Genomic DNA, 27,989 nt, shown 5'->3' with positions numbered 1-27,989 from the left:
TAGGATCACTGCTGCTTATCAGGGATGGAAAACCTCACGGTAAGCAAAGTCTTTGTTTGTAGAATTTGTCATTCCGTAGATTCAAGTTTTATAACAAAAATGTTGTATATTTTATTAATGAAAGTTGTTTTCCTTGATGTCATAAAATGCATCCCATCGTGCACTCATTTGTAGAATGTGCCACGCTTTTATTTTGTATACGTCCTTTAATTTTCTCACAAAACCACATTATTTTGTCCAGGCTTGAATTTTCTCTTATGAAATCTAACTGGTAGTTAACCTTTTCTCTCTGTTATCTGACATTAATTAAAATGTGGTGAATGGACATCTAATACCGCTGTTGACTGTCCCGCCCCGTCCCTCAGCCTGAACAATGGCGCGAGATCATGAACAGGAAGATGCGGTTCCCTCCGGAGCTCATCAGTGCCATTCATGAGGGGAAAATAGAGCTGCTGTGTGGACTGCTGAAGACCGGCGACGGCATCATCCGCCAGCTGGATGAGTCTGAGGATCGCCAGTGGAGGGAGGCCCTCAACCTGTCCATCCGCCTGGGCAACGAGGGCTGCATGGACGCCCTCCTGCAGGGGGTCAAGTTTGACTTCCGGCAGATTCACGAGGCCCTGCTCGTCGCTGTGGACACCAACCAGCCCAGAGTGGTGAAGCGCCTGCTGGACCGCCTGGACCAGGAGAAAGGCAACAAGATGGACGTGCGCTCCTTCTCTCAGGCCATCTTTGACCACTCTATTGACAACTCCCAGTTTGCCCCTGGTGTGACTCCTCTGACGTTAGCCTGCCAGAAAGACCTGTATGACATAGTGAGCATGCTCACCCAAAAAGGTCACATCATCCCGTGGCCACATAAGATATCCTGTGCCTGTCTGGAGTGTCGTAACGGCCGGCAGTACGACCTCCTGAAGTTCTCCTTGTCTCGTATCAACACCTATCGTGGCATCGCCAGCCGTGCCTACCTGTCCATTACCTCTGAGGATGCCATGTTTAGAGCTTTCAGCCTCAGCAGAGAGCTCCGTAAACTCTCGCAGAAAGAGCCGGAGTTCAAGGTCTGGTGAGATTCGAGATGTGCCCACTTACTGTTCACCTTCTGTGTCGTTCCTTGTTCACTCTGCTGTGGTGCCTCTCTTCCTGCAGCCTCAGTATCTGGGCCTGGAGGAGCTCTGTCAGGAGTTTGCCGTTGAGTTGCTGGGCATGTGTCGCAACCAGAGCGAGGTGACCACCATTCTGAACAGCTGTGGGGACGAGAGCCAGGACTCCTTAGAGGAGCAGGCCTTTGAGGATGGAATCCCCAATCTGTCCCGTCTGCGTCTTGCTGTCAACTACAACCAGAAGCAGGTAGCTGGATGCAGGAACTACTGCCATTCAAAAGAAGACAATGAACTTGATGTCTCACCCTCTGTGTGTGTGTTTTTGTGCAGTTTGTGGCCCACCCAATCTGCCAGCAGGTGCTGTCATCTATCTGGTGTGGGAACCTGGCAGGCTGGAGAGGCAGCAGGACGGCCTGGAAGCTGTTTGTCTCTGTGGGGATCTTTGTCACCATGCCCGTCCTCTGCCTCGTCTACTGGATCGCACCAAAGTCAAAGGTCACATCAAACGAAAATGTTCTAAACGTAGAGATGCATGTTCTGAAAAAAAGTGTCACAGACGTGTCATGGGAGACAATCAATTAAGAAAACAGGATGAACACTTTGTGTCTTGACCCTGACAGGTCCTCGTCTTTTGTGTTTTCACCAGGTAGGGAAGATATTAAAGACTCCTGTGATCAAGTTTCTCCTCCACGCTGCCTCCTATATGTGGTTTCTCATCACGTTACTCGGAGAATCTATAACAATGGAGATTTATCGAGGCAAATTTGCATCCCGGCATCAGAACATCCTGCACAGCTCCTTCCACATGGTGTGGGTGGTCGGTGGGTTCCCCCTCTCCTTTCTGACTCTCCTCCATAACGCTCAGATAGAAAACTCAAGCTTCATACCCTGCTGTCTCATGTAGGATTCTTCTGGTACGAGTGTAAGGAAGTGTGGATCGAGGGGCTGCGGAGTTACTTCCAGGACTGGTGGAACTGCCTGGATGTGATGGTGCTCAGCATGTACCTGTCGTCCTTCACGTTACGTGTGCTTATAATGCTCAAAGGTCACGTCCTCTGCCAGGATTATGACGGCAAAGAGGAGTGCGTCTACTTCACTCAGACTGGTGAGGAAATGATCACATCATTCAAACCAAATAGTTGTCTGTGGTCTCAAAAGTACTCAATGCTGAACGGGCCTGTTTGGTTGTGTAAAAAATCATCCCGCAGTGCGCGAGGACTGGCATCAGGAGGACCCCCAGCTGATTGCGGAGGTGCTGTTTGCAGTGACCAGTATGTTGAGCTTCACACGGCTGGCGTACATCCTGCCAGCACACGAGTCTCTGGGGACTCTGCAGATCTCCATAGCGAAGATGATTGATGACATGATGAGGTAAGAGCACTTTTCATCTGGCCTCCTGTATTATCAATCACTGGAAGAGAATTCAGAGCACATGATGGGAGTAAATGATAATGTTTTTCTTTTTTAGATTTATGTTTATTTTGATGATCATTGGAACAGCCTTCCTCTGTGGCATCAACAATGTCTATGTTCCTTATGTCATCTCTCCACATCTTGGCAGGTAAGAATATGGAATCTGCTGAAAATGAGAATATATACAGTATACATCAATGTTGTTAGTGGAAAACAAAAGGTATGAATAGAGTCTCGTCGTGCTCTGCTGCAGGTTTAATGAGACGTTCCACTTCTTATTCTGGACCATGTTTGGCGTGGCCAACCAGGACTACGTGGACATGCCACAGTTTATGTTGGCAGAGTTTGTCGGAAGGGTTCTGTACGGCATCTTCACGCTCGTCATCGTCATCGTCCTGCTCAACATGCTTATTGCCATGATCACCAACTCCTTTCAGAAAATTGAGGTAAAGAGATATTTTTATGTCACTACTGCAAAAAAAAAACAACAAAGACTGGACCTGACATCTCAACATATGTATTTCAGGACGATGCAGATGTTGAGTGGAAATTTGCCAGATCGAAGCTGTACCTCAGTTACTTCAGAGAGGGCCTCACCATTCCTGTGCCCTTCAACATCATCCCCTCACCCAAAGCTGTTTTTTACATCTTACAGTGAGCTCTTAAAAAGCTTCAACTTGCAAAGTCACCACATTGTGTATCCAAATCTTTATTTATTTATCTAAAATAATTGTGTTCCAGGGGCATCTTTAGACAAATCTGCTGCTGCTGCACTTGTAATTCTGAGGACAAATATCCCGATATAGCCTCTATGGTAAGTGTGTGTTTAATGATCACATGCAGGAGTTAGTGTGACTGGAGTAAAAAGTAAATAATCTTCTACACACTGTGTACTGAAATGTGTGATGTTGTGTGTTTTAAGACCAATATTAAGGGATCTGAAGACAGCCAGTTGCCTTACCGCCAGCAGGTGATCAGAGCTCTGGTGCAACGCTACATTGAATCGGCACGCAGGGAGTTCGAGGAGACCAAGAGGAAAGGTAAGCATAACTTTGACACAAACAGTCAGTCAGTAATGCATCGAAAGTCTTGTTTGCTCACAAACCTGGCCTGTTGCATGTCGCAAAGCACAATCTCCTAATACTACCTTAATTACCTTAATAAAACCTTAAAGTCAATCCTTAAGTTAACTGGAACAGTCTGGCTGCAGCATTTTGTATAACTGAAAGGTGTGAATGTGCTTTATTGTTTATGAAAATAGACATATGGATAACTTTTACTAAGTCAGAGATAATAGAAATTATCAAATTTTTAAAAACCATTCAAAGTTGTTAAAGATAGGACTGAACTACCTGCTTGACATGATGATCAAAAATGATATTGGAATCAAAGATAACTCCTAACTTTCTATCATTAGGCTTTAAAGAAGGTGCTAAGTTAGCATCTGTGTCACTAAAGACGAGATGTCTAGTGACCCAAATAATAATATTTAAATAGTTTCTTCATTGAGTTGGAGGAAGTTATTTGACATCCAGCATTTAATATCTTTGAGACTTTAGGTTGTTACAGAAGTCAGTCTGTTGGTGGATCCTGGTTTTATAGACACTTGGAGTTGTGTGTCGTCAGTATAACAATGGACTGAGAGCTTATGATTGTGAATTAATCTGCCAAATGGAAGCATTTAAAATACAGCTCTGCCTTCCTTCATTTTCAATATTACTGGCTAACATTATGAATTATAGAAATGTTATGCGTACCAGTGGTCTGGAATAATATATTAGGACTGCGATACGGTTTGATGTTCAAACATGAATTGCTTGTGCATTATTCGCCTGCATGCTGTATTCTCTTCCCCTCAGATATCGGTAATCGGATCACTTTGCTGACCAAAACGGTCACCAGGATGCATGGTGATATGAAAGTGGTCAACCAGGTTTTGATGGACGATGGACACACTGCAAGCAACGCATTGACCAAAGATGGCTCCTCCTTTCTGGGGAAATACATCATTGGTGCCAAGAACAATTTCAGAGGTTTTAACAGCAGACAAGATGAGAGAAATGCATCACTTAAAGTGACAGTGCACCATGGAGAAGAAGGTGTCGATAAAGAAAAGCTTGACTCGGATACAAAACAAGAGTCAGACGCACAACAGAGTCAGGTGAGCGAATGTAGAGCAGAGGGATCAAAGCAGGTAACAGATTGCGATGTGCTGAAAATGGAGGAAGGCAGAATTCAAATAGAGCTAGGAGATAAGAAGGAAACGGAGAAAAAAGAGCTGGTGGAGGCAGACAAAAGTGAAGTGAAAGAGGAAGTGGTGGCAGGGAGACATTTTGATCATGTAGAAGAAAAGCAAAAAGCAGAGGCTCCACAGGATGAGGCAGAAAAAAGAAGAGAGGGAGAGATACTCAGAGTGGTGAAGGTGTGTGGAAAACACACAGAGACGACCTCCCAACAAGCTGAGAGCATCAAAGTCAACGAGGAAAAGACGGATGCAAAGAGAGTAGTAAACAAGTTCAGAGACACTGAGCTGCAAGAACAACCAGTGGAGGCAAAATGGATGAAGGGTAGAATGTTTGAGGAAGATGTAGCAGAGAAGTCTGGTTCCAGGGAGAGCAATGCAAAACCTGGAGCCAAGAAAACCATTCCCTCGCCAACAGGCAGCAGCAGCTCCAAGGACACAGGCTTTGGTTCCCAAGAAGGGGAGGGATCGATGGACGGGACGCTAGTGAGACCGTAATCGTAGTCGTCTCCCATTTAAAGGACCACGCTGACTTTTTCAGCGTTTGGCTCTTTGGTAATATTATTCAATATCTGATGAGAGGTAAATGTTCCATGTTTTTGGGAAAAATAGTCTTGCATATATAACCGCCTGTAAAACAGGAGATTTTCCTTTTTATACTTTGGTTTTTGTACTTATTAAACAAACATTTGACATACTTTAGAGGTGTTGGTAAGTTTAGTTTTTTCCCCTGATCCCAGTTAACCACCTAATTAGCTGCTCGCTGTAGCTTCATATTTAATGAACAGGCATGAGAGTAGGATCAATCTTCTCATCAAGCTTTACGCCAGAACGCCAAAAAGGATATTTTCCAAATTGTAGAAAAATTCCTTTAATTAAATCATTCATTCAAAGATCTATTAGGCTACAAATTCGATTTTTTCATTTAGGGAATGAATGTTCTCGTATTTATTTGCTGAGACAGAGATCATGTTGTTACAATCTTTTCATCACATGAGAGAATTTGAAATTTAAATACAGAGCCTGTAAATTGCTAAATGAGCTAAAACAGCACATTGAATTAAAAATGGCTCACTTCCTGTTAGGCTTCGGGCATACCTCTAAGAGGCTTTTTTGTGCGTCTCTTCATGTTACACTTGCCTAACAAATTTCGTATTTGTATGTTCAATGTAGGGCTCAATTTTAGCAACTTTGTTTTGTGCTGTCCCTCCTCACTGCCATCTTTCAAACTGTACTGTTTAGGAAACTCTGTTGGTCATTTTTGGTTTCTCTTAACATTCAAATATCAGAAGAAAGTAGCCTTGTGTTCAATTAACTTACTTTGTAACATAATTAAAACACTTGAAATCCCATTTATTTCCGTGTCTCTGTATTTTAGTGTGGGGGGGAACATTAACTCTGTGCAGACTGAGGTTATAAAGTAGTGCTGCCTTATTGTTTCTTTAGTAGGCGGCAGACCAACACCCTGCTACAGTGTGACAGATCAGGTGTCAGCTTGCTTTACACATACTGCTCCCGTGAGGTCGCATGCATGAACACAGCAGTTCATTAATTCTTCACCTGCAGCATCGACCCGTCCCAAGACACAACCCATCAAGAGTCTTCCTACGGAAAAAACACCTTGGCTTGTAGCTCTTTGTTGCCATCATCAGTTTCATTTTTTGGTGTTGTGAGCCTGGGTCCTGATCTGCCTGCTTCACCACAGATAATTAAAACACACTTTATGTCATTTGACAGAAAAGCCTTCAAGATCTTTAAAAATACGACTAACATGCACAGGCATGTTCGCCTCGCTAAACTAATCATAATCTCCATCCTGTTAGAGCGTCCCTGGAGACAGAAGAGTCTATCCCCCTGCCGCTCACTTCCTAATAAACAAGACTCAAAGAACAGCAGGCTGGCTACTTTCTATCTGAATGCAGATATTTTACTTTTGTAAATGTAATGCTGAATTACTGTTTTTGCCTCAATAAATGCAGGATTCATATGTATAATAGCAGTATATGCTCAGGTTCTGAGGTGGAACGAAAGCTTCATATATTCTCAACAATAGTGTAATAATAAATAATGAGACTTCAATTATGACCATTTTACAAGTTTAATTTCCTACACACATAAAATACAAACATGAAATTCATTAACATATTATAAAAATGTATTGATAAAAAGAAACACAAAGGGAAAATATTAATTATTTGTCGCCTATTAATTCTGTACAAAAATTTAACAACACAATTGATGAAATCTGTGAAAATATTACAATAGACAGCAAATATTTGTGACTTAAAGACCGTGTCATATGTAAAACCCTGGTTACAATATCATATACAAAAATAAAAAGAACATGGTGTTTCCTAAAATATATCTTTAATTGGGAAGCTGGTGATTAAGGGGAAGTGAGTTTATCTGAGGGGACCACACTTCACTTAGGAATCACACATCAGGCAATCATCTTTGTTCGCTAAGGAACACACCACGGCAGCAACGTTATTCTCTTTGGTCTCCTCGTCGGTCTTGGTTGACTGGGCTTCCTTTAATTTCTCCTTGTTGAGGGTGAACTGGATGGGGTTGGCAGCAGGCTTCGTCCGCAGGTAGTACATGCCGGTTTTCAGGCCCTGCAGAGAAAAGAAGACCGGCATTAGGACGTTGTTTCTTCTCACTTTAATACAGCATCCATCACACCTGTAGTGCCTCAGTCCTAACTTACCAACTTCCAACCACAGAAGTGCATGCTGGTCAGTTTGCTGTAGTTTGGCTCGGCAATATGGATGTTTAGGGACTGGCTCTGGTCAATGTAGGCCCCACGATCTGCTGCCATCTTGAGGACAGTCTTCTGGGAGATTTCCCACACGGTTTTATACAGCTGCTTCAGATCATCGGGGATCTCTTCAATATCCTGTGGAGGGTAGACAAGTCAGATGCTGCAGATCACCAAAACATTTTAGTGACATTTAGAGCGATGTCACTGAATAATTTAATCAGCAGGTAGCAACTACCCTACTTCTTACTTGATTTATTACCTCAGCAAATATTTAAAACATGAGTTTATGGTCTCATAACTATGTTTTAATCAGTGTATAATCACCTGAAACTAAGAATCGTGTTTTTGTTAGCTTAGATCTACATAGCGTGCATGTCTGCTGCCACAGACTCTACCATCTTACGACCCCGCTATGTTTCTATAGCAGCCCAGAACGGACAAACTTAATTCTAGCTCTAGCGAGAGCCTTTGTGTTTTTACGTCATCTGAAGGTAGGGATGTGTGCCGAAACTCCGTCTTAAACGGGTCCCGGTGCTAAATTATTAAAGGATACTCGAGTTGACATAAAAGCCGATAATTTATCAATACATCTGTGCAACAAGCACGAACATGTAAATGAAAACTAGTATAAATAGAATCCTTAAGATACCTTTCCGTACCTGAAGACCACCATAGTTCTCCAACACACTTGGAAAGGGAGGAGTACGCTGAGGGGTATTTAGTTGGGTGCAATCTACAACTCACCACTAGATGCCACTAAATCTCACACACTGTTCCTTTAAGTGTGATCCTTTACCTGGATAGACCCATTCTGAGCAATCAGCTGGTTCTTCATTTTATCACTCCACAGTCCTCTGTCTGTGAGGTCCTTCAGCAGGTGAGGATTCACGATCTATCGAAGACGCAGAAAAGACACTTAGCACCATTTCCCTTTATGGACACACAACTTCTGAGACGTAAAGAAGTGCTGACCTGAAACTCTCCCGAGAGCACCCTGCGGGTGTAGATGTTGCTGGTGTAGGGCTCAATGGACTCGTTGTTTCCCAGGATCTGGGCGGTGGAAGCTGTGGGCATTGGGGCCAAGAGCAGACTGTTCCTCACACCGTGCCTTAGGACACACGGGGGGGGAAGCAGGGATGAGCCACAATCTCCACATACAGTACAGCAGATCTACCAACAAGGAAGACATTCAGGTAGACCTACTTGGCAATTTGCGCCTTCAATGTTTCCCAGTCACAGAGATCTGTTGGGGTTTTATCCCACATGTCATACTGAAGGATCTGGAAAACAAAATGAGTGACAAACTGAGCCCAAACTACCAAACCGTATCCCAGGATGGAGTCGAGACATTGTGAGAACTACTCACTCCCTTGCTGACAGGGGAGCCAGAGTAGGTTTCGTACGTGCCGAGCTGCGCTGCCAGCTCACAGCTGGCCTCCAGGGCGGCGTAGTAAATGGTCTCAAAGATCTGAATGTTGAGCAACTGGGCCTCTGGGCTTTCAAAGGGATAACGCATGAGGATGAAGGCATCAGCCAGACCCTGCACACCAATTCCAATCGGCCTGTGACGCTTGTTAGACCTCTCAGCCTGTAAAGCAGGACAGAGGAGCCATTCGTTAACAGAGCACATGAGACTCGGTTGTAGAGAAGCAACACTTGACAAGAGAGCATACCTCAATCACGGGGTAATAGTTGATGTCAATAATCTTGTTCAGGTTCTTGACAATGACTTTGGTGACAGATGCAAGCTTTTTGAAGTCAAAGGTCCTTTCTGGGGTGACATACATGTTGAGGGCAATAGATGCCAGATTACACACTGCCACCTGAGTTGAAGGAAGAACGAAACAAATGAGCATTAAGAAAAAATGTAACAGCTAATGTGAATATTGCAGAAACGTCTCCCGCCGCTCACCTCATCTTTGCTTGTGTACTCTACGATCTCCGTGCACAGATTGCTGGATTTTATGGTGCCCAGATTCTGTTGGTTGCTCTTCCTGTTGCAGGCGTCCTTGTAGAGCATGTATGGCGTACCAGTTTCTGTCTGAGACTCAATGATGGCGTGCCACAGCTGCTGAGCCTTCACCACGCGCTTAACCCTGCCCTCCTTCTCATACCTGAGGACAAACCGGACACATGGGACCGGTTAGTCAGCCCTAAGAAGTGAGCCGTTTGTTAGAAACAGAGGTTGGTGTGCCGGTCTTACCGAGTGTAAAGCTGCTCGAACTCCTCTCCCCAGCATTCCTCTAACCCAGGACTATCACTGGGACACATTAGAGACCAGTCCTACAAGAGCAGGAGAGGAACAATGAGACTTCCATCCTGTAATGTTCAAGGAGCTTCAAACTATCACAGCCACCAGAAAACATGCACTGTATTACAGAACATATAGCTTCATTCAAACTGTAACCGATGTGAGATGTGAGTCAGGGAGGTTGTTCCCTCGGCTATTCACCTGATTGCTCTCCACTCGTTTCATAAACAGGTCAGGGATCCACATGGCGAAGAACAGGTCTCTGGCTCTCTGCTCCTCTTTACCGGTGTTCTTCTTCAACTCCAAGAAGTCGAACACATCGAAGTGCCACGGCTCCAGGTACACAGCGAAGGCCCCGGGTCTCTGAACAAGCAAACGCAGAGGGCAAGGTGATGAAACCTGCTCCCAGAGGTCTCTCCAGAGCAACAACGCCAAGCTCCATTACAGTGTGGGCTGCAAATCTCTACCTTGTTCCCACCCTGGTCAACGTAACGTGCTGTGTTGTTGTAGACTCGAAGCATAGGAACCAGCCCATTGGAAATGCCATTAGTCTGAAAAACCAGAATCACCGTAAGTCATACAAAAATAACAACAACAAAAAACAAAGCTCCTCTATATCTGTTTGATTTGAATCCCCGCAGTGTGCATTTAACTCACCCCAGCTATATAGCTGCCCGTTGCTCTGATACAGCTAACGGCCAATCCAATACCTCCAGCTGTCTTGGAGATGAGGGCACACTGCTTCAGCGTGTCGTAAATACCCTCGATGCTGTCCTCTTTCATGGCGAGCAAGAAACAACTACAAAGAACACAAACGCATTAGATTAGAGAGGGAAACAAAAGAACGCATCAGAGATTTGTTCGACTTGGCTTACGTTACCTTGACAGCTGTGGCCTGTTGGTGCCAGCATTGAACAGAGTAGGGGAGGCGTGGGTGAACCACTTCTCTGACAGCAGGTTGTAGGTTTCAATGGCTGCATCAATGTCTCCTTGATGAATCCCGACAGCCACTCTCATTAGCATGTGCTGGGGCCTCTCAGCAACTACAGAAAAAAAATACGAGATTTAGCAAATAAACAATTTCAAGTATCCCCAAAACACATTTCTTGCGTCTCTGCGCACATAAACACGCTTCTCAAGAAGCTACAGGGAAATCAACTGTCACCTTTGCCGTTAATCTTCAACAAATACGACCGCTCAAGAGTCTATTGGAGCAAAAGGGCCGAATTAGGTTTATGATTCAAGAATCTGCTCGAGATGTTGAATGTAAAATGAAATAAATTACCTTAAAACCAAAGAAGTTGTAGGAGAAGTCTCTGTCGTAAATGATGGCTGAGTTGAGGCGCTGCAAAAGACAAGATATATTATGTTAAAAAATGCTTAACATAGTTACAATGACTTTAAATTAAAAAGAAACATGAACAAAATGCCACAGCATGTGACTTACACCCTTGTTTTCCAGTACAACGGCATGCATCTCCTTGGAGATCATAGGCGAGTGGCGTTTATTTAAGGGGTTCACATAGTTGTAGAGGTCCTCCATCACATCTACACAAGCAAAGAGAGTTCCCAATACCAGAATATCAGTACTCATAATTTAAACACTTTAGCAATGTACAACCAATCATGTCAGGGTTTCTCGTAAAGAGGGAATCGCTATACCACAATGTGCAGCATCATCATTTACCGTAAGATTGGCTAAATTAATGTATAGTGCATTAATGGTGCTATTTTTTATTTTAAATGCAAAGTCATATTTATAAACACATTTATTACATACGCAAAAATCACACATCTTGCATCAGAGCGTCGTATTTTCTATGGTAACTTCAAACTTGTACTCACCACTGAATACTTTCTTGGTTTCTTTGTGGAGATTGGAAACGGCAATCCGTGCAGCCAGGAGTGCATAGTCCGGGTGTTTGGTGGTGAGGGTGGCAGCGGTCTCTGCTGCCAGAGTGTCCAGCTCCACGATGGTGACTCCACTGTACAGACCCTGGATCACCTTCATTGTAATCTGGGTCTGCAGAAGCAGAAACAGAGAAAAAGGGCATGTGGTAGAATATCACTGAATTGGAGAGTGGCTCGTTTACTTTACTTGATGTTTCTTTTCTTTTTGAACTTGATGGTTAGCTTTAGAGTGGTTTGAACTCACAGGGTCCACAAAGTCACAGTTGAGTCCATAGCAAAGCTTCTGAATGCGAGATGTGATTTTATCAAAAGTAACTCCCTCCTGGCGTCCATCTGAAATATAAAAAAAAATAATTTGTTATTATTTAAACTTATTCAGGCAATTTCTGAGGATAGTTGATGAATATAACTAGTAAACACACAAGAACTATCCGTGCCCTAGCTGTTGTATTGATCCCCTCTCCTGATCAATTATCTCAGATGAAGCGCGCGCTCAACACCTGTCAGTTATTGACCAACGTTGCTACTTCGCGCCAATACCAGAGATGCCAAACAAGATTAAAATAATACTCTCCTTACACATTCATTAAAGAGGAAAGTTGTCAAAGCCTTTACTATAAAAAAGAGGGAGGGGGTAAACATCAAAGGCTAGAGAACAATGGAAGTGAAATTAAATTTAAAGTCTCGGTTGTGACGGTGTTGTTTCTATTTTTTTAAATATATATATGCGAAACGTTATTCAAAATAAAGGTTGGCAACCAACCTGCAAACTAAGACAGATAAAGTGTCAGCTTTTGTCCTCTCATAACTCAAGTCTTTGTTTGGTGTGAAAACACACCTCACAAAGAAACATAAAACACTCTTTAACATGACAGAAACTGAGCTGAACACTAATGTGCAGTATTTCTTTGGAGTATTAACATGTATCGCATCTTTAAAACATTCAAGTATTTTTCCAGGACCTCGACATCCCCGGCACCGTAATTTACTCGAGTATTCGCGAGTAAAGTTACACTACTTAAAACGTGAAGCTACTATACCTCTCTTAATGACATGCATGTTGGCAACAAAGCAGCTGCTTTCCTCAGACAGCAGTTGTTAATGTTATCTTCTCAGCCTCCAAACAAATAAAACGGCTGTGGTATAACGTTAGTTGTTGTAGCAGGTTATTACACTGAGCACAATTGAATCACACAGTTGAATCTTAAACGGAGGGCGCCAACGACCCACGAGCCAGTTACACGACGGCGTGTCAGCGGCTCAGCCAATCAGAGGAGACTCAGACTTTTGAACCAATCACATCACGATCAGTGATATTTACTTCTTACGTAGTTTCCGGGTAAATCTGGCGGGATATTGGATACTTCAAAACAACAGATTTGATAGCATGTAAGTATCCTCTCTTATTGCAGCAGCAGAATACGGTTTGCTTCATATGTGCTGTGTGTGGCAAAATACAAATCTCCAACAACCACATATGAGTGTCACATAAGTTATAAACGAGGTGTGACTCACAGAATCATGTGTATTTCCCTCCTTACATGATTACACTCATACATTTTAAGATATCAATACTCTGCAATATAAGCAAAATAGCAAGAATATACATAATGTGTAATATTCAATAAAGGTATTAGAGCAGTACACCTGGTGTTACAGCCATTACAGCTATAATAATCAATTTTACGTCCTGCACCATTTAAGAAATGTAAAAAAATAAAAATAAAATGACATGAAACAATAAACACAGCAAATAGGACAGCATGAGTAGCATACTCATCGCACTGATATTGATATTCATTTGTTTAACCCCCTCACAAGTACAGTTTGATGTATTCAGGTTTTGTAAAAATCTGATTATTTATGACTATCCAACACTAATTACAACTTGCAAGTTATAGCTTGACGAGACACATCGACTAACAAATACAGAAAGTCACAGCTTTACTATTACTACATTATTCCCGAGTTTTATTTTGAAGAAAGAAAACCTAAAGAAGACCGGATGTGAACCTCTTAGGTTTGTTGCTAATGCTAATGGCCCGGAACGGTAAAGCAGCACTCCGAAGATGGCCGGAGTGTTTGAGGTGGAGGTTGATGGTGTAGAGCACGACCATGGGTTACAACACCACAACCATGGGTTACAGCATCACGATGAACCGCACCAGGTGAGAGCTGTAAGCTACAGCGAGGCATTGTGACAGATTCAAGAGACGACAGTGACTTAATACTGGAGTTCTAGCTGCAGGGTTTATTCCCGGGTTTAGCGTAACGTAAGCAGCTAGCTACTGTTCAGCGATCTGTAACCAAGCACATGCATGGCGTCTAGATATCAATGTGTTGTCCATGGTACGTAACTGAGGGTGCTTTGTTCGACAAAAACAGCAGTGCAAGCGAGTAACGCCCCGAGAGCGTTAGCTATCCTAAGCTAGCTAGCCGGCTAACGTTCAAATCCTGCAACTCAACTTCGTAGCTTTAATTTGTTCAAAGTAGCTCAGGCGCTGTTGTTTGAAAATAAAGTTAGCATTTATTTAGATATTTTTCACACCCGTATATTCACTGCTACGCTCTGAAATGAGCTCCACAAATAAAGCTGATGTGGCTGACAGGGTCAAAGGTCACGTGGTGCCGTGTCTGTGCTAAGGGCCAAGAGGTTTGTATCGGTGTCAAGACAGGGGGGGGCACCAAACCACTCCCTGCGGGGTTTCAATCTTCTGGTCAAACCAAACCTGGATGTTAAACTGATGTCAGTGTAAAAGAAACTCCATAAAGTGAACTGAAACGAATTAAAAGTTATGACAGTCGGTCATGAGTAGGTGTAGTTACCTGGCTGGCGTCACAATAGGCTGACAAATTACACATCACATCCTAATGTTGGGTTCACTTGTTTAAGGGTTTGAATGGAAAACTGTAACTAGTGAACTTGATGTGTCTTGATGATTGATGTTGTTTTGCCTCTTGTTGTGTAAAGTGGTTAGAGTGCCTACAAGTACTCAAATAAGTATTTGTCAATCAAGTGTAAAGAGACTTTTGCATATGTTGAAATTTTAAAAAGAGGCAAATGATGACTCAAACAGGAACTTGCCTCACACGTAGCAGCAGGATGTGTGATTTGAATAAGAAATAGTTGTGAACCTGTAGCTGGATACCTGTTTTGGCAGATAGGCAGCTTTAATAACAAGAGAACATTGCATCGGTTATGGCTGGCAGCTGTTCATTTCATTCAGGTTAAAGTAGCCAAACAAGCCCAACTTCTTGGGAGGGACTGACCTGCTAAATGCATGTGGTGAGTTCTGATAACTTAACTGGTAAATATAGATATTTGGGAGGGTTGTGTGTACGACGCAGCTGTGACGCACACCCATCTTGTATCGCTGCTCAAAACTTAAATGTTTCAATTCAGTTAGTTATTACATAATGCTGTGTAATTGGTAAGCAATGTAAGGAATAGGGGTTTAGAATTGGGCGAGAGGTGACGCTCGACACAATGGTTTGGTGTTATTATATTATTGTTTCTGTGTTGTAATGGTCATTATTTTGTCTCATTTCCTTTCTTTAGTTTGATGTGTCCAAGCTTTCACCAGAAGAAAAGTGGAGGTTCGTATCTTTGCCACACCTTTAATGGATGATGCATTTATTTTTGTAACGTATTATAATATGATTATTTTCTCTCTGAGATGCATTTGAATAGATGGACCATTAATCTGTACAACAAAATTCAGTTTTTGCAGAGTAACATTTGCAGGCATTTTCATTTGTTAATACACAAGGTTTTTGGTAAAGAAAATAACTCTTTATATCCCAATCGAGAACTTTAGGTATTAAAGTTGACATGTTTCAACCAGTTCAGATTACCATTACACCTTTAAGGGCACACCCTCCTGCATTGTTGTGGGAAAAAAACAACAAACTGCTCCTAGATACGTAACATTAGTTGAGTATATTTTTTTGTTTCCACAGGGTGGAGCATGCAAAAATGCATGCCAAACACAAAGGTCACGAGGCCATGCACGCAGAGATGGTGCTGATCCTCATCGTCACACTTGTCGTCGCACAGCTAGTCCTCGTGCAATGGAAACAGAGACATCCAAAGTCATACAATGTAAGACACATAAATCCACTTGTTTGAGATGTCTATGTGAAGTTTGGAAATGCCATCATGTAAAGACTCATAATTAAGGGGGGGGAACACACACTAGCACAGTGTTTGTTTTCTGTCCGTGAGTCAACACATGGTGTATCGTATAAATGGATATCAATACTCATTTCCTCAATTCAGGATGAATTTGTTTTTTTTCCTTCTTGTCCCAATCTATCCAAATATGAAATGGTGCCAATAGCGTCCACTTGTGATTGTTTAAACATTTCCGAGGATCACCTTCCAAAGAAAAATATAGGATTTAATAAGAATAGGTGAAAAAATATGGTGGGCTATGAATGTGTCGGCTGTAATGACCAAAATACATCATCTGCTTACCCTCACCCATAACTGCCTGCCATGATGAATCAAACTTCATTGTATTCAGGGTCATATTTCCTCATCAGTAGCGCCGCAGCCCACAAGATGGCGCTCTGCAGCCCACCAATGTTGTCTTTGTGAACAGCTGTTCTAACGTGTGTGTGCTCTGCTGTCTTGTAGCTGGTGACTCTGTTCCAGATGTGGGTAGTTCCTCTCTACTTTACTACCAAACTGCACTGGTGGAGGTTCCTGACCACGTGGTTTATCTTCTCTGTCATCACAGCGTACATCTCTTTCCGTGCCACTCGCAAGCCACTAGCCTGCACCACGCCGAGGTATAACGTCGTTTACACATAATCCAGAGCTGTAAATTGAACTATCCATGACACACTCTTCACATATTCCTTCTCTTTGGCGACTGTAGGTTGGTGTATAAGTGGTTCCTCCTCCTCTACAAGATCAGCTATGCCACGGGAATAGTTGGCTATAGTGTCGTCATGTTTACACTTTTTGGTATAAACCTAATATTCAGGTATGTATTGTTCGTTCCATGTTATTTCAGTGGCGCTAAATGAACCATAACCAAACATTTCGGTGGATATTGACTTACACCATTGAAACTATAACCCTTCAAAACTGCAGGCTGCTGTTGACGGGAGTAGTCATCGTTTCCATCTTGCCATTTTAGGATGTATAAAGTTCAGTTTCTTCCTTCCTGCTTATCTTTAATATCCCTTTTGATCATCACTGCTCCTGCAACATCCACCAGTTATCTGAATCCCTAATTGATAAGTGCTTTACTCGTTTCATTCTCTATTAGAAGTATTGTCTTTTTAACCACGAAAGCACTGCTATGATCCAGCACGTACCAGGATGATAGAATTAGACTAAAAAGAAGAAATGACACTCTTTGACTGCCTGTTTCATGGTGTTTACATAAAGGCTGAGCTTAGGTGTACGTGTTTAAAGGTAAACTGGTTGTATGAGAAGTAAAGTATGATAAGTTTAAAACACATCGTCACTGTAACATGCTGTCATTCTCAATGACATACAAACATGCGTAGCTATCATAGAAACTTCCCTTTAGACAAGGAAAGGGCAAATGTCTATTTTCTTTGTTCCCAATGGTCAGAGGAATTAGAGCTTTATGTTTTATGCTGACACAGGAAGTGTTAAAAAAAAGCCTAATATGGTAGTACTCTCACTGAAGCCTCAGGGCTGTGTTTACAGGTTATGTAGCTACTAGGCGGTTATTCATTTACTGACAAAGAAACTAACAAAGTCTATTTTAGCTGCATTAGTTTAGTGAAGCTGCACCTTCTAATTGGTTAAAAACGGATTCTATATTGACGGTTTTCAAACTAAATGAAGAGGTATATACGTATGCACAATTTTTCACAGTTAATTCAAAATGAGGACCTTTCCTGATCATAATCCAAAATGGACTAACAGGAAAGTAGCGAAACGCTTCCTATTCGATGGTCCAACAATTTTCCACTTCCTACATGGAAATGCCCCCTAACTTGAATACTTCCTTGCATTTAGATTTCTCAATTTCCTGCAACAGCTGATCATCAAAACAGATTTTTTTTTTTTAGCTTTTATATGCACAGACAAATGTGTAAAAAGGTGTTTTGGTTGATTCAAAATATTTTAGCTTTACACCAACATTCAAGAACTTAAAGCGAATGAATGGTATCTTCCAAAAATGTAATTTTTTACTGTACACTGAAAATATAAAGCAGACATATCACCTGAGGCCGGATCCCTTCATTCAGTGCCATTTCTGTCCAGGATAAAACCAGAGGACGCGATGGACTTTGGCGTTTCACTGCTGTTCTACGGGCTGTACTACGGGGTCCTGGGGAGGGACTTTGCAGAGATGTGTGCAGACTTCATGGCTTCAACTGTTGGGGTAAGTAGACAGATTGCAGACCCTGTTTCTTTGGAGATAACTGCTGTAAAATATGTAATTTGGGCTGATATCTCTTTTTCTGTTTTGTTTCAGTATTACAGTGCATCTGGCATGCCAACCAAGCACCTCTCTGACAATATCTGTGCTGTGTGCGGTCAGCCCATCCTTGTCGATGTCAGTGAGGAGGGGATTATAGAGAACACGTATAGGTTATCCTGCAACCATGTGTATCCTTCCCTGTGGGACGTAGACATATTTTTATGATGCTATCTTTTTTTTTTATCAGTGAAAGAGAAGTTGAGCTAAACGAGTATTGCATGTCTATAAAATGCGTAGTCATCTTTGTTCGTTTGTGTCGGAACTGTATTGTGTACTGTATTAGCTGCTTAAAGGGGAATTGGCAGGCGTTATCTAACTTGACCTTTATGTCAGACTGTTCATCTAAATTTGTATTACTTCCCCATGGTAGTCTCCTGCTGGGCGTGTCCACTGTAAATAACATACAACCGTTTACAGATTAGCATAGAGAATTTCATGCTGCGAGTGAGAACTATATAGAGCCCAAATCATACATTTGCAGGCTGCTATAATTGGCTGATATGCCAATTAAAGGCTGATAGGAAAAATATATTTCAGTAGGATATTGTAGGCCGCAGGTTGGTCATTTCGCAGCTGGATTTAAGTTATTCGCAGCTTGGATTTAAGTTATTCCATGAAAGTTGAATTTCAAATCAAATCCTGTTTATTTGTCACATGCATTTCAGTAGCTGTAGTGAAAGGCTTTTGTGCCTAGCTTTAGAAAGCAACTTACTAATAATATAAGATATAATAGAATATTATACAAAGAAATGCAAGAAAAAGCATAATTTGCAAATAAGTGCCTTGTTTGCTTGGTCAGTTCCTGTTTTCTTTCTGTCCTTAGAAGGTGCTAATATAGTTTTCCTGCTTTTTTTTTTTTCCATTTAATTTTTTTGCATATTAACGATCAAACAGGTTGATGCACAATGGCTACTATATTAATACATTTTCACATTTCAAATGCTGCCCAAAAGTACGTGTTTTCAAAGCAATGCCATTTAAGCCAGCATTTGAACTGATGCTCTACAATACAGTGCCGAGCCTTAACTCCACATCCAGGTTCCATGAGTTTTGCATAAGGGGCTGGTGCATCGTCGGAAAGAAGCAGATGTGCCCGTACTGCAAAGAGAAGGTGGATCTGAAGAGGATGTTCAGTAACCCGTATCCTTTTTAATCATTTTATCTTGTTTCTGTGCTGCATTATCTCACTGTTTGTTTGTGAGTATCTTAACGATTCCTGAGTTAATTGTTGTAATTTTAGAAATCGCATATAGTAATGTGCACGTATAGACTGAATAGAGGATAGAACTCATTTAAATTGGGCCAGCGTTCAGGAACCCTAGTCATGCCAAGTTACAGGAGACATCTTTCTTGTAACGGGAGGGAGTTTTGTAGTCATTGTAGACTAGTTGGAACGAGATATGGAACATTTATAAGTTGTGCACCAAGTTCCTGTTCCTTTTTGTGGCTCAGAGTTTACGCTTCAGACAACGGTGCCACTCTATGTAAAAACCCTGAAAGTGGCTTCTACCTCCTCTTGGCCGTGTGCCATCAGCTGCATGTTTATGAAGGCTTTTTGTATTGGCACCCTTTTATTAACAGGTATTGATTGCTGTTGAGTCCTTAACCCATTTTGTTTCAGTTGGGAGAGGCCACACGTCATGTATGGACAACTTTTAGACTGGCTCCGGTACTTGGTGGCCTGGCAGCCTGTTATTATTGGATTTGTGCAAGGCATCAACTACGTCCTCGGTCTGGAGTGACCTGCGACTGTCACAACATGGACACACACCCCATACGGAGATGATATGCACTGGCTCAAAAGACTGAGTGCCTAACATCGAACTAAAACACCAATTAAAATTGTCTATACTTTTTTTGTATATATTTATAGGCACATACTCTCTGTATTTACAGTTCTTTTGAATTTTATTGGTAACCTGAATTTGGATGTCTTATCAATTTCCCAGGATTTGCTTCACACAGCGTTACACCTTGATGATTGGTTTGTGCAACTTCTGGCCTAGTAAAGTGGTTCTAAAAATCATTAGAGAGGTGCTTTTTACTGATTTATGTCTTAAGTGTTTGTTAATTATTAGTTCAACGGTCATGCTGGAGGTTTTCATCCTCATGTCTGATGACTCTCGCACACGAGTAATAAAGATTGAATGGAAATCAACGCAAGTAATTGCTCCCTGGGCCTCCAAAGTACATTTACAGTGTCCACAGATGGGGTACATCTTGCCGCTGTGTATCTTATGTAATCACTCGTACGGACTCAAGTGACAACAGTGAGTTTCCTATGTGCAGCCAGTCATGCATCGTCGTCATGGGGGAAAAAAAAAAAGTGCTATTTGTAGTTGAACAGAGAATTCCTCATAGAGCAGTTGATAAAAAGGAACTGTTACAGGATTTCAAAATGACCTCACTGTCTTCGTGGACTCTTCTATACCAACAGATTTACTTTGACCCTTGTGCTATATCTGTGTCACTAAGTTTCTATGAGTGGAGGAATGTCACTGTCCAAACGAGCTCTTCTGTTTTCATTCCCACAGTTCACCGTTTGTATTTAAATTGTAAGTCCACAAAAAACAACTCGCCTGTGGTTGTATCTTGCCTTGTTGATAGTTCTGGGTTTTCGGCAGCTTTTCTTCTTGGGAACTACTTTCTACAAAAGAAATGGTTCCTGTAAAACGTGTGTGTTCTGTAGATTATTCTAGATGCCTGGAGTGACATGTTGCTGTTTTTTTTTTAAAGGTAATTTTTTAATGCTGAGCACTACTAACTAGATTGAACTCACCTTTGTTATATTGTGGTGGTGGCTGAAATCGCAGAGATGTCCCAAAGCCTGCCTTCTAAAACCCAAACTATCTGCATAGGCTAAATACCACTAGACGTAAGTAAAAAAATATATAGTTATTAAATATTGGTGAACATAAACTGTTCTGAAATTGGGGCGAACCAGGAAGCACAAACCAAAGCTGATACACCAGTTAGTAACTTAACTAAAACTATTGACTGTTCAAACTACAAATGGTTGGAAGAGGTAAACAAAAACATTGTAGAATGATCCTTTAACTCGGTGAGCGTTGATGATTCCAGTCTTATTTTCATATGATCTGTTCAAGCCAAGGCCCCAAGGCCCCCTTTATATGTCTTTTCTAACCAAAGATGCTGAAAGGTGGTTGTATTTTTTTTGTGTGCAGGTACACATGCCAACTCAAACAGAAAAGGGACTGTACAACGAGGCTAACATGATCATTTTGTTTTGTTGATCGGTTAATAAATGTCACATGGTTTGGATCGTCTGTATCTTTCTTTGCATCCTTGAGGTTTATTTTTCACTTAAAGTCAAGTTGTTGTCCACTGAATGACATATATATGTACATATAGAGGGAGAGAGAGAATTTGAATCACAAGACAGAGCTGTAAATTAGTCAGCATGTTTGATTTAAGTAACCAGTGTGTGTCAACGAACATGCACAGACTAGTTTTGAGGAAACCCCCACGTACTAAATTTGAGTGGGCGTAGGGAAGTGAATTATGTTTGTGTGTGTATATATAGTGGATCCAAACAGCAGTCAACGGCAGAAAGCTCTCACTGGACGAGTCGATATGAAGCCGTCTTCGGTTGTCAAAGGTAATGATACTCGGTAATACCAAACAGTCATTTTCACTGTACTGTGGGATTGGTTGTGAATATGTTGTATCTCTGCACCAGCTTTCGGATATCTGTGTCTGCTGGTTGCAGATGGATTTCCAGGTACAGTACATGTTGTGGGTGACTGATTTATTTTAATGTAATGGTTTTTTGCTAACTTAAATTTGCTCTTCAGTTCCTCAGGATGAATCTCCAAAGATCATCGGGCCACATCGCGTCAAAGTGAAAGCTCATCCAGGTAACACTTGTGCACATCACCACCATGTGTTTTGGTATTGACAGCTGACAGAATCTGTTCTTGGGTATTATTTCGTGAAGCTCTTTGTGTGTGATGGGTCTGGTTGTATTCTGACTCACAGGGGAGCAGCTGTTTCTTCACTGTGAAGCGTTTACAAACTGTAAGGATGTGACGCTCATCTACTGGCTCGTCAACGGCTCTTTCCCCGAAGACCTGCTCAGCAGCGGCAGAATATTAGAGTCAGAGGAGTGAGTATTAAGAGTTTTTACTTTCATGGAAGTCACCCTAACAGAGCATAGTTTTAGCCATTTAAGTGCATTTATCAACACACAATTTGAGTGCATTTCCTTTCAAAGTTCTGCTGTTAGAAAGCAGGACAAAGCAATGATTGATGTAACATCCCGGAACCGACCTGCAGCCGAGCTGTGACGACCCGTGTCTGTTTTAGATCGACTTTGGATAACGGTGCGATCCTACAGAGGAGTTTGATGTTGAAGAATGTCACGTCGGAGGACCTCAAATCCACCTTCACCTGCGTTGTGACGAACGCCTCCGGAATGGTCCAAAAGAACATAGTGTTAGTGGCAAGAGGAAAAAGGAGAAGACACTGAATTGTGGGATGCTCTGTGCCACGTTTCACTTGCCAATTAACTCATATTTTACAAGAATCAAATGGATCTGTGAATGTACTATCATTGTACTGTTTCATGGGAGAACTGTGCCAATCAAATGAAGAAATGTAACAAACTTGAGGTGCGTTTGGTTCCAGAGTAGTACGTTGTTTCTTCTCAGATTGTTTCCCATCAATGATGCCAAAAGTGACTCATTGTGATACTCTGGGAAGGAAGCACTTTATAGGCGAAAGCAAACACAAACTGGAGCACATTGTTTCTTTCTCCTAATATAAATTTGACGCAGCATTTTGAGGATAGTCCTCCTTATCCAAGGAAACAATGTCCAGAGGCAACATTTAATGTTGAACTGAATGCACCTTAAATTAATGTATTTTAGATGACTAAAGAATAAATATAGAATATTTTATTTCTAGGGTATTTACTATGTTTGTGTATCATTCCAGTGTCTGCCATCTTATATGTGTAAACTTTTGAAACGTATAAAAATATGCTCCACGATGAGACAAAGTATGATGGAATCCTGTGGTTGTTTCCCTCAAGATTTATTGTTAGTTGTTTTCAACGGTTATCAGCAACCGGTACTTTCAGCGATGAGAGAAATTAGAGTAGCGATACTTTTTAGCTATGTAGGATTCTCAGCTCTTCAATGTGAATATACTGCATTACACACATAAATGATAAACAATATCAAGCACAAGCTGGCAACACAATTAACAAATGAATAATGATCACAAAAAAATATTTGATTGTATAAAAACAGGAAAAAAAATGGAACTCTCAAAATAAGGCCCCTTATTATTGTTAAGCGTCTTTAACACACCTTGAATCTGCATTCTCTTGAAAGATTCTGTCTCCACGTCTTTGGTACATCCGTGTAACTTAAGTAGCGATTAGCTTCATTAGTGTATATGTTGGTTGAATAGGAGAGAACCGTGTTTCTCCGTCAGGCACATGTCGAACAGTTTTCCTCCATCTGGAGTTCATTGGAAGCCTTGATGGTTATTTTGAATCAAAATTTAATTTTGCACATAGATCAGCGTTTTAAAAGAGTCTGCTCAAACGGATGTGGTCTCTGAGGCTCACGACTTCAGCTCTTCCAGGCAGCGCGTCAAGTTGCCGTTCCTGCCGGGGTACTGATTTTCTCTGATCCTCTTCTCGATGAGCGCAGTAGTGTCTTCAACGACCGTTGGCCACTTTACAGTAGACGTGCAGAATGGCTCGAGGAGTCCCAGGTTGGTCTTGAGACCCATTCCAAGCAGGAAACGTAGGAAAATGTCATATTTCCCATCGTCATATCGCAGGCTGCTGTCCACGGCGCTCTTGTACAGCTCTATCGCCGTGTGCCCCTTGAATATCCCCTTGAACCGGTCTTTCAGCTGCTGCTCAAAAATGTTCTTCCCCTGGTTCGTAAAGTAGAGAAACACATAAAGGGCCGCCAGGTACTCTTGCATGGTAGGGTGGATAAAGCTGATGACTTTCTCGTGACACAAGACAAGTGGACTCCTCATGTATTGTGTGCAGAGGCCACTGTTAATCACCACCTCCTCGTCATTGACTCCAGTCTCTTCCCAGTCGTACTTTGAGATCTTGAACTTGCCTCCTTCCAGCATGTCGAAGGCCAACTTTCCAACTTTCATGAGGAAGTCCCTCTCTTTGTTTAGGCTACGATTTGGAGCCCTAAATGCGCGACGCGGTCGGATGAGTGCAAGCAGCAGCTTGGTGTACATGTAGGTGATGTTCCTGGGTGGCTCTGCCTGCGTCGCCCGATTCCTAAAAATGGGCTGGAACTCATCTGCCACCAGTGAGCAGAACAAGGGCAGGTGGCACATGATGCGGAGGGTTTTGGAGGAGTTGATGTACGCAATAACTCGAGCTGCTTGATCCGGGTCCGTGAACCTCTTCTGAAAGTACTCGTCCTTTTGAGGGTCGAGGAAACCGCGCACGTCTATCTCATCGTAGTGCGTATCGTAAGGGATGCAGTGCCTTACCTGCGACCGAGAGAAGACCAGCAACAGGCTGCGGAAGAGCAGCCTCTCTCTGAGGAGGTTGACCACGATGACGTTCAGGGTGGTAGGATCTTTGAGGTCCCTGAGGATGGAAGTGTTTTGAAAGTCGAGCTCCCCGTTGTACTCATCCAGACCGTCAAAGATGAACATTATTTTGCCGTCGTCGCAACTGTAATCTTCATCCCTCAGTTTCTTGGTTGCTGGGTAGAGTGTTTGTAATATTTCCACCACGGAGATCTTAGAGTTCTCAAACTGTTTGAGTTCTCTGAACGACAAAGGAAACAAGAAGGACACGTGCAGGTGGGACTTCTCTTCAATCCAATCGAGGACTAACCTTCTGACTGCCATAGACTTCCCTGACCCGGCAACTCCTGTGACCAGCATAAACTTAAAGTGTTTGTGCTTCAGCCTTTCAGCGCTAAAAATGTCCTTGGTAGAAAGCAGTTTCTCTTTTTTATGGTTGCTGTCGAGCTTTTCTATGGTCACGACCTCGTGTTCAATATTTGGGCCATTGTCACATGTTGAGCTTATGTAAAGATCGGTAAAGACGTCGTCAAAGGGTCTCCTCTCTCCCTGCGGGTCAGCATCCTCACGCACTTCGCCGAATTTCTTCTTCAAATTCTCGCATAAATCATGACGTACTTCATCTGGAAAACAAAGAAAAATGTGCATCTCAATATGTAAGATTCTCTCCTTTCTTCCAAACGCACTTTGATCATTATCTCCTCTGCGTTGTGTAAATGTATCAATCCCTTTTCTGGAGATTAAATGATCAGACATTCAGACATACAAGAGCCTACTTACTTTTGATGCACAAAGTCTCGAGGTAATCAATCATCTTTGTTTGCCCAATGTCCTGAAGAAGGGTTTTGGTGATCTGCAAAGAGAACTCCAGGTTGAAACACTCGAGCAAGCGGTCCACAAGGTCCACCATGTCCAAGCCTTGGGGATGAGTGTTGAATGAGTGCGAGTAATGCTTCCACAGCAGCATCTTGAAGTACCTGATGTCTGCCTCAGACAGCTTCCCAAGGGTTTTAGAAATAGCCTGATTCCAAAGAAAGGATTCAATTCAATGCTGCCGTTTTCAACAAGAGGATGTCTTCTATATAATTTATTTAAAACTGATGGAGACAAGAGGGGAAAAGCAAACTAACCTTGAAAGTGAAGGCCACCGTCAGGGAAGGATGCCTAGTCTCATTTGGGTCTTGGAATAACTCAGGTTTGACAGGAAGCTCTGAGACGGTATCATCTTTGCATTTAAGCCTGGTGTGCAGTGGAGAGATTTAAAAAACACATTTTACTGTCAGTTCAGTGTGTAATCAAACACTTTAACATGTCAAAGTGATCATGACATGGGTTCGTTTCTTACTTGGGGATCATCTTTTCACAATCGTCACTGTCCAATGAGTAGCAGCTAGAGTAAGAATCTGCTCTGTTCAGCTGAACCCTAAAACCAGGAAGGATGACAAGAGGGCGTAAACTACTTTCAATTCAACTACAAGATTGATTGCAGTTTTCCAACTTTAAAAAGAAAGTGACAACAAGGTGCGGTATATTGAAAGGAACATACTACAAGCAGGAATGAATGCATTCATTTATAGACTTTAATTAAGCTTTGAATACTTCGTCTTGTTTGTACCTTGTGGGGGATCCATCTTCGTCACTCATGTGGATGGAGTCGTCCTCACTCGTCATTGATCTGTACCCCAGAGCTGGAGAAGAGGCCTGGTCCACATACTGCCTAAAAAAAGGAGAGTAGATACATTTATCACATTAAATTCAGCTATATTACATCAGCTATATTACCCCTATATTTAACTGCTGAGCTGCCACACCACCCTTGTTGTTACACATAATAAGGTGTAAGTAATATCTGTTTCACTTTGTACTGTACCATCTGTAGAAAGCAAATGATAGTATATGGGTAGTTGCTTCACTACCCTACAGTGAGTGCGAGAGAGGGCCCTTAGGGCTTGTAAAAATCTCCCTACCAGTGGCTGGTATCCATTGGACTCGGCCCCAGGTCCAGAGAGGGTCTTCTCTCAGGGATGTAGAAGAGCTCGTCGCCTTCATCAGACATACTCCGTCCTCTGCCGGACACTGCATCCCCGAGGGAAGAGCCTGACGGCATGGCCATCGCCTCCAATTCACTGTCGTCCATCATGTCATAGCAAACAACTAAGCAAACAACTAAGATTAGGGAGATCCCTTCTTGTTTTCCCAGGGATGGTCTCGGGGAGCTAACCTGCCTGTACCTGCAGAAGAACATGGGACAATGCAATATATCAGTTCTCAAATTCTCCATCAGTATATAGTAAGGAACTTTACACCAAACCAGATTTTCAGGTTTCTATACTGATAGATGCTTATTCAGTTTCTGCACTACGTTATAACACCACATTTAACTTGTAACAAGCACATTACATTCAATGTAACAGAAATGTCCTTTCAAAATAAAATAAATTACAATTTCAAATGTTACTCCCAGGTCGGTAACCACTGTAATAACCTAGCTTTAGGTCTGAAGGACATACGTGGCGTTAAAGAGGGATTTATTACCCCTGGGTTCATTTCACTTCCTCATTTTAACTTGAAAGTGCTGTATTGGGAAGCTAAAATTAAAAGTTAGACGCTTGTAAGTCTCTGGTTCGCTCTGGAGAAAAGTGCGTCTACCTTCATCGTATGTCTCATGTATTCACATGTTTTAAACTGAGGCTATATATCGTCCAGTCTGACCGACGGATCATGTTAATATAAGCAGCTTTAGCTAGCATAAATGGCCTGGTTTGACTTTTGGTCATGGCTATAGCCAATTATTTAAACTTCACTCTTCCGAATTGACTTCTCCACACGTGACATGTCAGTGTCAGACTATGTCAACGGGATTTTAAGATGCGTTTATGATTCAAGGTGAACGTTAATTCTGAATTTAGGAATGAAAAATACGTTGACAGCCCAGCGACAAACTGTCACAACAGGAGGGCTCAACCCAGGGATAAGGCAAGTTGTTGTTTTTTACGCTCAATAACATTACTTTCATAATGGCCCAAAGCGTTAAAATAAACGCAAAGGTATTTACATAAATACATTATTGCTACTTTCTGGTTTATGCCAAAAAATAACCTTAACTTACCCTCGTTTTAGTTCACTTCAGGAAATCAACATTTCTTCTTCTCCTATCGCCTGAGTAGCGAAACAATACAAGGCAGACACTCTCGCCACCTGGAGGCCGGAAGTGTGAACAACATGCACTCTTCTTATACAGTCTATGACGCAGCTGAACAGTGTAAACAGCGTGTAAATGTGTTTTTCCCGCTTT

General features: G+C 42.1%; 5 protein-coding genes across 7 annotated transcripts; 3 read left to right on the top strand and 2 right to left on the bottom strand.

Moving 5' to 3' along the window:
* Positions 1 to 24: 24 nt before the first annotated feature.
* LOC116388877 (short transient receptor potential channel 2-like) lies at positions 25 to 6,133 on the top strand. The gene is made up of 14 exons (XM_031857163.1): positions 25 to 39; positions 366 to 1,058; positions 1,147 to 1,347; positions 1,431 to 1,595; positions 1,747 to 1,921; positions 2,005 to 2,205; positions 2,309 to 2,471; positions 2,569 to 2,661; positions 2,767 to 2,959; positions 3,040 to 3,167; positions 3,255 to 3,327; positions 3,436 to 3,553; positions 4,373 to 4,978; positions 5,060 to 6,133. Exons 1-14 carry the CDS (start codon positions 25 to 27, stop codon positions 5,251 to 5,253), a joined length of 3,018 nt encoding a protein of 1,005 aa, XP_031713023.1. The 3' UTR covers positions 5,254 to 6,133.
* Positions 6,134 to 6,803: 670 nt separating this feature from the next.
* On the bottom strand, positions 6,804 to 12,793 carry LOC116388878 (ribonucleoside-diphosphate reductase large subunit-like). Its single transcript, XM_031857164.1, has 19 exons — positions 12,719 to 12,793; positions 11,923 to 12,011; positions 11,613 to 11,790; positions 11,215 to 11,315; positions 11,053 to 11,112; positions 10,933 to 10,972; positions 10,648 to 10,810; positions 10,425 to 10,566; positions 10,235 to 10,318; positions 9,969 to 10,130; positions 9,720 to 9,799; positions 9,429 to 9,630; positions 9,190 to 9,339; positions 8,883 to 9,104; positions 8,720 to 8,796; positions 8,489 to 8,624; positions 8,313 to 8,408; positions 7,463 to 7,651; positions 6,804 to 7,370 (listed from the first exon to the last, which is right to left on the bottom strand). Exons 1-19 carry the CDS (start codon positions 12,735 to 12,737, stop codon positions 7,182 to 7,184), a joined length of 2,379 nt encoding a protein of 792 aa, XP_031713024.1. The 5' UTR covers positions 12,738 to 12,793; the 3' UTR covers positions 6,804 to 7,181.
* A 939-nt stretch (positions 12,794 to 13,732) lies between these two features.
* Positions 13,733 to 21,433, top strand: rnf121 (ring finger protein 121). The gene is made up of 9 exons (XM_031857346.1): positions 13,733 to 13,846; positions 15,238 to 15,275; positions 15,639 to 15,780; positions 16,318 to 16,472; positions 16,562 to 16,669; positions 17,932 to 18,052; positions 18,146 to 18,279; positions 19,190 to 19,291; positions 19,773 to 21,433. Exons 1-9 carry the CDS (start codon positions 13,748 to 13,750, stop codon positions 19,891 to 19,893), a joined length of 1,020 nt encoding a protein of 339 aa, XP_031713206.1. The 5' UTR covers positions 13,733 to 13,747; the 3' UTR covers positions 19,894 to 21,433.
* Positions 21,434 to 21,523: 90 nt separating this feature from the next.
* LOC116388980 (interleukin-18-binding protein-like) lies at positions 21,524 to 23,767 on the top strand. Of its 2 annotated transcripts, XM_031857347.1 has the most exons (5): positions 21,524 to 21,770; positions 21,852 to 21,893; positions 21,967 to 22,029; positions 22,151 to 22,277; positions 22,478 to 23,767. In XM_031857347.1, exons 1-5 carry the CDS (start codon positions 21,674 to 21,676, stop codon positions 22,638 to 22,640), a joined length of 492 nt encoding a protein of 163 aa, XP_031713207.1. In that variant the 5' UTR covers positions 21,524 to 21,673; the 3' UTR covers positions 22,641 to 23,767. The 2 variants fall into 2 exon arrangements, with proteins under 2 accessions (XP_031713207.1, XP_031713209.1); XM_031857349.1 differs by lacking the exon at positions 21,852 to 21,893.
* On the bottom strand, positions 23,191 to 27,888 carry nlrc3l1 (NLR family, CARD domain containing 3-like 1). 2 transcript variants are annotated; one of them, XM_031857345.1, is made up of 7 exons: positions 27,804 to 27,888; positions 26,662 to 26,925; positions 26,310 to 26,411; positions 26,040 to 26,117; positions 25,825 to 25,933; positions 25,475 to 25,715; positions 23,191 to 25,317 (listed from the first exon to the last, which is right to left on the bottom strand). In XM_031857345.1, the coding sequence occupies exons 2-7, from the start codon at positions 26,832 to 26,834 to the stop codon at positions 23,744 to 23,746; spliced, it is 2,277 nt and encodes a 758-aa protein (XP_031713205.1). In that variant the 5' UTR covers positions 26,835 to 26,925; positions 27,804 to 27,888; the 3' UTR covers positions 23,191 to 23,743. The 2 variants fall into 2 exon arrangements, with proteins under 2 accessions (XP_031713205.1, XP_031713204.1); XM_031857344.1 differs by lacking the exon at positions 27,804 to 27,888 and having other exon boundaries at positions 26,662 to 27,779.
* Positions 27,889 to 27,989: the final 101 nt, after the last annotated feature.

Source organism: Anarrhichthys ocellatus, unplaced genomic scaffold, assembly GCF_004355925.1.
Source record: "Anarrhichthys ocellatus isolate YVR2014 unplaced genomic scaffold, GSC_Weel_1.0 scaffold18, whole genome shotgun sequence".
NCBI classification, from domain to species: Eukaryota; Metazoa; Chordata; class Actinopteri; order Perciformes; family Anarhichadidae; genus Anarrhichthys; species Anarrhichthys ocellatus.
This window is presented reverse-complemented; position numbering and strand designations above follow the sequence as displayed.